Below are 9,921 nucleotides of genomic sequence, written 5' to 3' on the forward strand. Positions count from 1 at the left end.
CTGACACATGTGAGGCTGCTTTTGGGAAGTATAGATGCCCCTTGTTTTTTCTTTAGCATGACACGTCACATACATGGTAATCCATTACAACATCGCGTTCATCACGCGTACGCTGAAGCACGAAGAGATAAAAAAGGCGCGGCCGGGGACAATTGGTCTTGTTCGGTCCGTAACCGTTCTTTGTTTTTATACGGTCCTTTTCAAGATGAATTTACACTACTGATCCAAGCAAAAAACAAACAAAAAAGAACACTAGGCACATTAGAATCATAGTGAAATACCCAGTGTTCCAATAGAAAGTAGAAACCACTGGGAACCATCCAGGTTTGGTAGGTTTGTTCGTGGTTCCGGCATGGTTCCGGTACAAACCAGTAGAAGCCAATAGATTTCCACTAATAAATTTTCAACTAAATACATATAAATCATGTTAGAAACGGCATTTTCATGGCCATCAGTATTTTCTATGCTAATTTGTTTAGGGTGCTCACCTGATTTGATCAGAAGAAATCGGACATCTTCTTCGGCGACAGCGAATCCCGAAAGCCGCTTTGATCCTAGCACTTGGTGGCGGTGAAAACTTTTATTGTTGAAACAGAGCTTGGAAGCCACAGAGCGCCCACTACATGGTCGGCGCCCATAGTCCGGGACACGAGGAGGCCCCGTCTCGCGCCCGTTCCACCAGAGCCCGTTTAGGCTCCAGCGAGGTGCAGTTGAGGAGGGCAGTCTCCCATATATGCCTCCCTAGAAGGGATAGAAGAATGGGGGAGTGGGGATATGTTTGTACGTGGCCACACTATCTGGAAGATATTAAAAAGGTCACACCAGTGCGGGAACCGCCTATATGTTGGTATCGTAATGTATCGATGATTGCAGGACAGAGTCGGCCCCTTTGCAGGAGTTGGGAAACACCGCTTCAAAACATGGTTTGATTTGGTTTATGGGGATTAACGTCTCAAAGTGACTCAGGCTATGAGAGACGCCGTAGAGCTCCGAAAATTTCGACGCAGCGTGAGGAGGCATGTTCTGGTATACCTTGCTGATAGCCACCAGTCCGACCTCCTTAATGCGCCCGGGGAGCACAATATTAATTGTGATATTTCATAAGTGTGAGTACAACTCACCAAGCATGCGGGCTGGATGAACTTCGAAGAGGTAAATTTATGCGACTGCCTGAATGCCCGGGCAGGGATGCTTTTTCGTTCACTTTCTCATTCTCAGCCAACAGAACGACTTGAAAGACCAGTTCTAGCCTCGCCAGGGATATCAAAAACCTATCAAGTGGGTCGGATCCAATTCTCCGAGAGTCAAGAATTATTCCCCAAGAAGCTTACCCAGTATAAACAGCGACTGTGCCCACACAAGGGGTCCGATAGGCACCCGTACCTGAGTGCCCGCGGAAACAGGCATCGATGGCAAGGTATACCTAAATAAGAGAGGCCATTCGCACTCGATACCTTTGAACATTTGCAGCTCCCGTGGTTCGTAGTGCAGTCTCTCCCGAGCTGTCTTGTATCCGTTCAGAAGAAACCGCTAGCAGCCTTATTTTCCTTGCAGCTTATTCGCCGTGGCCACGTGAGCCTTGGAAATTATATCGGGTTCATTGACGACGAAAGCAGGAAAGCCCACCACCGACAGGAGAGCTGCGTTCACCTCGGAATTGGACTCCCTGGCCAGCATGGAGATAAGCACTGCGTCTCACTTCTGTGTCTCGTCTGAGAGGAAGTGGATGACAGAGACTGGCCCGCCCCGGCAACAGAACAGGTCCAGCTAACTCATGGCTTCCAGTGCTGCATGCCTTGGCCGCACCCATAAGCTCACGAATTCCCTGGTTGTTCTGGTCGCCGCGCTCCCGCATGCCGAGTTATGGGATGCAGCTCGCGTTCTCAGTGTACAGCACCAGATTCTCTATGAAGGCAACTTCGTCCAGGATGAAGATAACCTGTACTCCTGAAGCAGTGAGCTGGGCAAGGACAAGCAAGTACTGTGACTTTGCGTCGATACACAGCTGGCCCCAGTTCTGGCCGTCCACGCACGCCTCGCCAGTGGCCGTGTCAAATTTGGCGTCCAGGCAGCTGGTTGTACTCTGCGTTTCCTTGAATCGCCCGAGCTTATACTTCTTGTTCATTTATACGGTCACAAGAAGCCCCCGCATCAGCTTCACGGAGCGGTGCCCCAGCTTGTAGGCTGTGGCCTTGTCCTCATAAATATAGGGGTTCTTGTATGCCACGGACAAGACACATATCGCGAGTACGCAGTACAAATTGTCGCGCACCCACGCGTGGTGCCCGCTAAACTTGCGGCTCGGTATCAGCCCAGTCACGGGGTCCTAACTGGTGCTCGATCACGGTGCTGTACGTATTGTTGTAAAAATAGACAATCCGGCCTCTTCAAGAGTTCTGCGGAAGGTGCATAGCCGAAGAGCAGTTTGCACTTCAGGAGCGCAAAGAGTGCCTTCCAAGGGTGCTGAACTGCAATCTCGGAAGCTATGCCGACATGGGCCGAAAGCGATTTCGCCTGAGGGCAGTAACGATGATGATGATGTCCTCAGTCGTAATGGCGCATACCTACGGCGGGGGATTGGCCAGGGTATACATTGCAGATGCCCTGGCCAATCCCTCGCCGTGAGTGGGTAAGGGCAAGTACTACTATTCTTCTTCTTGGCCTTTTGAAACATGGCACATACCCATATGAGGGGATTAATCCTATAGGTGCAGTGGCATATACATGAAAAATTTCCACAGGCGATTACGACAAAAATAATAGCGCCAATTGGGAATTTTCAAAACTGTATTGATTAAAAACGACAGAAGGGAATTTAAAGTGAAATAAACAGAATATTTGCTGGAAAAGAGGAAAGCTCGAAAAAATTTAAAAGAACAATTTAGCCCAACAGTTGCAATTATGTAATCAGAATCCCGCATATTGAACCCAATGCAAACTCTGGTAGATGTTTGCAAAGGGAGGCTTAACCTTAGAGAGAGGGACCTCCACTTAAGTCTTCCTTCGAAGTGCTAACTTCCGGCAAGACAGGGGATAATGCTCGTATAAGTAATACTCTCGCTTGCATGGATATTCTTCTTCCTTGACTCATGGCCCATACCCACGAGGGGGGATTGGCCATGGTTCAGTGAGGACAGCCATAAGTATTGTATATACTGGATTAGTTTAATAATTCAGTGGTGGATTAATGAAAAAAAAAACCAACAAAAAACGACTATTAAAGATCGTAGAATTAAATAAAAGCAAAAAATGTTGAGTGAAATTTTTAAGTTTGTAAATTTTGAATATAGTCAGCAAGAGAATCTGCCTGTGTGACGTAGTTGTGTAAGTATTCACAAATTTGAGGTAACGCAAATTGTTGTCGTCCTCTAAATTAATGGCACAAACCTACACAGGGGTATCAGCCAAGAATTGGGGTGCAGATATATTTTTAGATGTATAATTACATAACCAAAATAAAATGATTGCTAGGGAAGAGAGGAAACTAAAAGAAAAAATATTGGAATAAAAAGGAGAAATCATAAGGCACGCAGGAGATGAACACTGTGAAATCTGTAGAAAATCCACTGGCACTTGGGCCAAATGAGAGAAGAAGCAGGCATTCTAAGCTTAAAACATGGTTCCGACCTTTTCTTTTATTGTCCAAGGCGTTTTCCTGCGAGAGTTCATCAGGTCCGTGCCTGCCTCTACCGACCTGAAGTCCAAGTTCCTCAACATTTTTTTGGTAACCTCGTCAGGACCCACTGCCGACGTGGTACGAAGCTTAAGTTGCCCTATCGCAAAGTTCACCCCGCTAGCGTAAATTCCGCATCTAATTATAAGTTTTCCTCCCTGAGAAATCCGGCAAGCAACCGCCCGCCCCGCCATTTATGTAACAATCCCAGAGTTCCTTTATAAGCTCCCCAATTACGCCTTGATAGTGATGCACTAATCTAGCCACCTGCCCCCTTTCCGCCGACTTGGTTGCCGCCGGATCAAAAAGGTGCCTTAACAACTACCCTTTCTTATTGTATCCGAGTTTCCCGTTCTTCCGATCACAAGTTTGCCCCCACTGCTTGTACTGCGGGAAAAACGCGTAAGCTTCGATTTCTCATTAGCTTGGCAATCCTCCTAGGATCCCATTGTGCTTTTGCTTTTTCCACCTCCTCAGAAGGCTCGAATGCGCTTCTTACATTAACAATGGTCTAGAGTCTACCATAAAGCCCTCGTCCTCCATCTGAACCTCTTCGGTGGTACTCGATCATCACATCCTGCTTGAGTGCCTCAACCCGGGCTCCTATGCCTTCGATTTCCCCGTTAGCCGTGTTCTTCCTGATTTTCAGAAATCTGTCCCAATCCGTCACTCTAGGCCCTGTCTCTTTGTCTTGGTGCTTCGCAGTACTAAACGCCATGGTAAGGACATAGCGACCACTTCCCATTGCATGTCCTGTGTTTGTCCACTTTGTATCCCAGATACGCTTCAGAAACGTAAGGTCCGGGTATGTGTCTATGCTCACGCTGTTGCTTTTCCTCATGTGATATAATCGGTTGTTCAAGATCGTCCACAGCAGGGCTGATATAGGGCTGGGGATATCTCGGCAGGGCGGAAGAGTGCCAGGATTATATTTATTTCTAAGCTAAGGAAGGAGCTATGTGTTGAGAATCTGCGTCCTATTTCACTCGCATCCTGCGTGGGCAAGTTGATGGAGCACGTGGTCCTCAACAGACTCGTCTTATGCGGAGGATAAGGAGCTGATGCCTGCGACGATGATTGGCTTCAGGGCCAATTTACTAACGCAGTGCGTCACAGTACAGCTCAAAAAGGACGAGGTCGATTCTGGTTATGGCACGGGTACCAGATATTTTGGATCGACTTAACTAAGGCTTTTGCCGTCGCTGTTCATGATGCAATATTGAGGAGCCTATCAGACATAGGACCAAGGGCTTCCTTCGCTTACAATGAGGCTGAGGCGTGCACTGAGAAGGGAGGCTCTGTTTCGAATTCCTACATAGAGCAACTTGCTATACTTATTTTGATTTATTAATCCTTCCGGGACGTAGAAGCGCTTCCAGCCACACTGCCTAAACGCGCGGGCCTCAAGTTGCAGCCGTAGTTCGTCGGCAACATCGTTGCCGATCCGAGCCGGATGAAGATCTCAGAGGCCATGCCCTGTCTATCTTATTCCGTGCGCCACACGCATGATGGCGCTACGTGCACGCCAAGCGAAGAGGAAGTACAGCGGAAAAGTAATTTGCCACTCGTTACTGCGTGTTAAATTAAAGTTAAATTGGTTCACAGGAGGGGAAAGGCGCAGTAACTGTCACACTTGCTCTGTGGACACCCGAACCGCGCCGTAAGGGAAGGAAGAAGGTGGGAGTGAAAGTGGAAAGAGAGAAAGGGGAGCCGTAGTGGAGGGCTTCGGAGTAATTTCGACCACGTGGGGATATTTAAGGTGCGCTGACATCGCACAGCACACGACGCCTCTTCGTTTCGCCTCCATCGAAACGCAGCCGCCGCGGTCGGGTTCGAACCCGGGAACTCCGGCACAGTGGTCGGGCGTCTTACCACTGCACCACCCCGGCGGGGCTACTGCGTGTTCTGTAATTCTGCAATTTACATGCTCATAATTATTATTATACGCCACAATACACTTCTCTAAGGGACATTTCTGAGACAACACCGCAATCAATAAACGCGCCTTTGTCCATTTTAAAGCGTCTAGCTGGCGTGGCGAGTGGTTAGCGTGATCGTCTCGCACCCCGGAGGCCCACGTTCGATTCCTCAGGTCGGCGATTTTTCCTATTTGTTTTCATTTAATAATGCTTCTTGGATTTTTCACTCACGGCCAACGCCGGACGACGCGGGACGGCGGCCGCCGACGACGACACCGATTTTTCTGCGACACGGGGCCCTTAACGCTGATTTTTTTTTAAAGAACTGATTTATTTATAGGAAGGGAAAGGCACGGTAACTGTCTCACTTGTTTTCTGTGGACACCGCAACCGCGCCGTAAGAAATAGAGGAAGAAGGGGGTGAAAGTGGAAAGAGAGAAAAAGGAACCGTAGTGGAGGGCTACGGAATAATTTCGACCACCTGGGGATCTTTAACGTGCGGCTCTTAACGCTACCGCGTTAAAATGCGGAGGGTAAAGGAGGAGGAGACACTGCAGCGTCCGGTCGCGGCGCGGCCGCGCGACCATATGCCGGCTTCAAAAAAGTGACGTCAGGGCCTCTCCGTCCCATAGGCCTGCGTGCCGGAGGCTTGGGAGTAGGGGGCGGAAAAATAAAGCTCTCAACAACAACAAGTTTTTTCCTTCCTCAATGCATACAAGCTTTCAAAACAGAATCGAACCCACCATGACCTTTGAATCCCGAGTCACACGGTACTCCTAGACCGCACAGGCGCGTAGGCGCGTTTATATGGCTTGGTTACACTTAAATAGATTATGTAGTGTTTCATGACTATATCAGGCGGTCTTTCGCATGACGTAGTATTAGGATTATATGCTAATCATTTCGTGTGCGACAACACAGATAAATTAGTCAATGGAGCTCAGTCCAAACCCAAAGGACAGCGGATTGAAAATTTTACTCCGCCATCACTGCAGACGATGTGAATATTGCCATTATCTTGATCCATTAACGCAAATTCCCCATATATATGTGGTATAAAACAATCTTTTGTCCTAATGGCATCTCTACGTCAACTTTAAGCTCGCATGATTGAACGGTTTTGAGAGAAGCATTCTACGGGATGCGTATAATTGGGCGAAACACGGTATACCCATTTTTCGTTGAGTGAGTATATATGTTGTTGTCCTCATGAATATGACGCATACCTACAAGGGTGATTGGCCACGAGCAGGCGGTGATTACAGTTTCGGAGAGTCCATTCTGCAGAATTGAGATTAGAGATTTGATCAAATCCGGTTCACTGACAGTGATGGTTGAGGGTGGTGCATGGGCTTGCTGAAATTTAAGTTTGTGAGATAAAAATAACAAAAACAACAATAATAACAACAATAACAATAATAAAAGTATATAAAAATAAAGGGCAGATAATTTTAAATAATATGGTGATCCTTTATCGCTTTTTTCTTTCCATCCTCACCTACACTTCTTCCTTCAAAAGCTTGGTTGATGTGTTCGCTTAGAAGTGTGACAGCTTCAGCGCCTTTTCCGTTCCTCACACTAAAACCTTTTTTTCCTTGCCATTCAACATACAACCAGTCTAGTAAGAGCTTCGTTGTAAAATGAGTAGTAGCCTTTTCTTCATATGTTCTCCGCCACCAAGAATTGATCACAAACGTGCTTCCCAGATATCGTGGCGCGTGTCGCAAGAAAAATTAGAAGAAGAGGAACAAGAAGGACAGTCAAAAGGCAGGGCAACAATCTTCCTGTTGTTTAGATGGTCGAAAACTACAAGCGGTAGTCTTCTCGTGGATTCACAAACTCCAGTCACGTCATGATCGTCCTAACGGTCAGTCGCCGTGTTCTGAACAAGGTCCTTCGATGGGCCTTTGGCTCTTCAAGACGCCCGCTTGCTGTCGCGATCGAGGCCAACTGCAAAGCACCGGCGCTAACAGCTGCATCCCATAAACGAACTTATTTGATCCTGACCTTCCTCATAGCCTTCGTGGTGGTGATCGGATTCGTTCGCCGTCCTCTGCTTAAAGGAAAGCATGATTTCGGGTTGACTGTAGCAAGGCCCAGCGTTACAGCAGCGGTCGACAACGTATTTAATGCTACCTCACTCGACAAAGAAGTGCAAGCAACTTGTGACGAAAAGGGGGCCACCCACGCCGCCTGGATGATCGCCAACGTCATCAACACTTCGGCAGACCCGTGCAACGACTTTTACTCCTACGTTTGCACCCGGTACGGGATGATCTCTCGTGGTCCTCTAATGAGCGAGCTGGAAGATAACGTGACTAAGTCTATCTACCGCTATTTTATAAGATCAACGCGCGAGGTTGATAAGAAACAACCAGAGGCTTTATTAAAAGCTGTGGCCTATTACAGGAGCTGCCTAAAACCCATCCACATGATCGGAAATACTCACGTTTTGACATCGCTATTCAAGGAGCTAGACCTTTCGTTCAGCACCAAGATCCCCGGCTTCTTGGAAACAACGCTCGAGCTTCTGCTTATCTATGGTCTCCAGATTTTCTTCACCCTATTGGTGGACCCATATCCTCGGTTTGGAGAGACTGTAAGTTATGTTTACTTCGGCGCCAGTCGGCCATTCGAGGAGTGGAAAAGGGCGAGGAAAGCTTTTTTCGAGAAAGGAAAGTATGCCCCAGCTGCAAGAGAAATAATCCTGGCCACGGGTTTCCACGGAAACAACACATCCAACCTCATCCGCGATATCTGGTACATTGAGTCGATGCTCCTCGAATACAACCGCAAGCTCAAGGATCCACCAGATATGCGTAAGCTAGAAATCAAATGGAAGAATCTGTTAAAAGCCTACACCCGAGGGACACTTTTGGGGAGCTACAAGCTTAGCATGAGGTCCAAATCGGTGTCGTTTTTCAACCGAATGATTTACAATACAAATGAAGTTCAACAATCGCTGTACATAACCTGGGAAGTCGCGCGACACTTGGCAAGCGTCAGTGGCTTCATCACATTCGGTCGCATGCCGGATAGGCAGGCCTACTGCTACGACCTTTCGTACAGCATATACGGCCCTGCGATTGCTGCGCCAATCTTGCTACCATTGGTCAACAGCAGTAGGCTTGCCCAAGTGAGCAGAATGGTTAGGATGCTGGCCAGCGATATTTATACGAGTATCAAGGACTCAGACTGGCTCATGGAAGAGACGACAGCAAAGCTGACCAGAAAGCTTCGTTTGGTCACATGGAGGCTCGGCTACGATCTAGGTCTCGCAAACTGGAACGGTTTGAACAGCTACTACCGTGGATACACATTAGCCACGGGTGTATTCATCGCTGACTACATCAATACGAACGAAGCACAAGCGCTTAACTTCTACAATGCCTTACGTAGACGTGGGAAAACGGAATTTAGGTTCAGGAACGACGTAGTCGGTGCATTCTACGAGGGACCCAACGTCCTCGTCATACCCGCCGCTGCTATGCTGAGCCCCCTGTTCAGCTTCTGGGGACCACCTGAGCTAAATTACGGCCTTCTGGGCAGCGTCGTCCTGCAGAACTTGATGCGGGCATTCGGCCACAACAACATGTTGGATGACGGGACAGGTGTAAGGATGTTATGGGATCCTGAGGAGCGCGCCGATTTCGAAGACCGTTACCATTGCGACCGCACGTCGGTGGTCGCGGACAGCGCCGTCGACCCTCTTCCGGGCATGTCCGTGGGTGCTCAATCTCTGTTCCGTGCCTACAAGAGAGCGGCCGCTGCGCAGCGCGGTCGGAGGTGCGACTTGCCCCAGCTCAGGTCGGTCAGCAGCGATCAGCAGTTCTTCGTGGGGCGCTGCTTGCTCCACTGTCACGACGCCCCCGTACAAGATTCGAAACCGGAGGACCACGCGTGCAACCAGATAGCGAGGCACTCGGCCGAGTTCGCAGATGCCTTTAAATGCCCGACAGAACGTACCAAAGCATTGTGCGACATGTGGTAGCGGAAGTATTACAACTTAATCTTGTCCCTACGGACTCTTGTGCCAAATGAGTAAAGACTTCGGATAATCACTCGTGAGCGCCTTTGTTATTGCATGCACAAATATTAGTAGCCGCTCGACAGAATCGAATTGAGCCGACAATAGGAGGGAAGTAATCCTCTAATGAAAAAGTTAACCGGCGCTTATAAATCATGTACAGGTCCATGGAAAACTGTACATGGAAAAAAGTAATGAAACACAGGGAGGAGCGAGGCAATGTTAAGATGTGCTGTTACATTTCTAAGCTCGATAAATTTGAAGTGGAACTCTTCTTTGATGCCTTTTTGGCTACTGCTGAA

The 9,921-nt window shown here is 48.2% G+C and overlaps 1 protein-coding gene and 1 pseudogene across 1 annotated transcript; one reads left to right on the forward strand and one right to left on the reverse strand.

The window, feature by feature from the left end:
- Positions 1 to 1,098: 1,098 nt before the first annotated feature.
- On the reverse strand, positions 1,099 to 3,121 carry LOC146199406 (putative phosphorylase b kinase regulatory subunit alpha pseudogene; annotated as a pseudogene).
- A 5,625-nt stretch (positions 3,122 to 8,746) lies between these two features.
- LOC146199407 (neprilysin-1-like) lies at positions 8,747 to 9,583 on the forward strand. Its single transcript, XM_084592120.1, has one exon. The coding sequence runs from the start codon at positions 8,747 to 8,749 to the stop codon at positions 9,581 to 9,583; it is 837 nt and encodes a 278-aa protein (XP_084448246.1).
- Positions 9,584 to 9,921: the final 338 nt, after the last annotated feature.

Source organism: Amblyomma maculatum, chromosome 2 (assembly GCF_055883805.1).
Source record: "Amblyomma maculatum isolate TAMU_Amacu chromosome 2, ASM5588380v1, whole genome shotgun sequence".
In the NCBI taxonomy this organism is placed as follows: Eukaryota; Metazoa; Arthropoda; class Arachnida; order Ixodida; family Ixodidae; genus Amblyomma; species Amblyomma maculatum.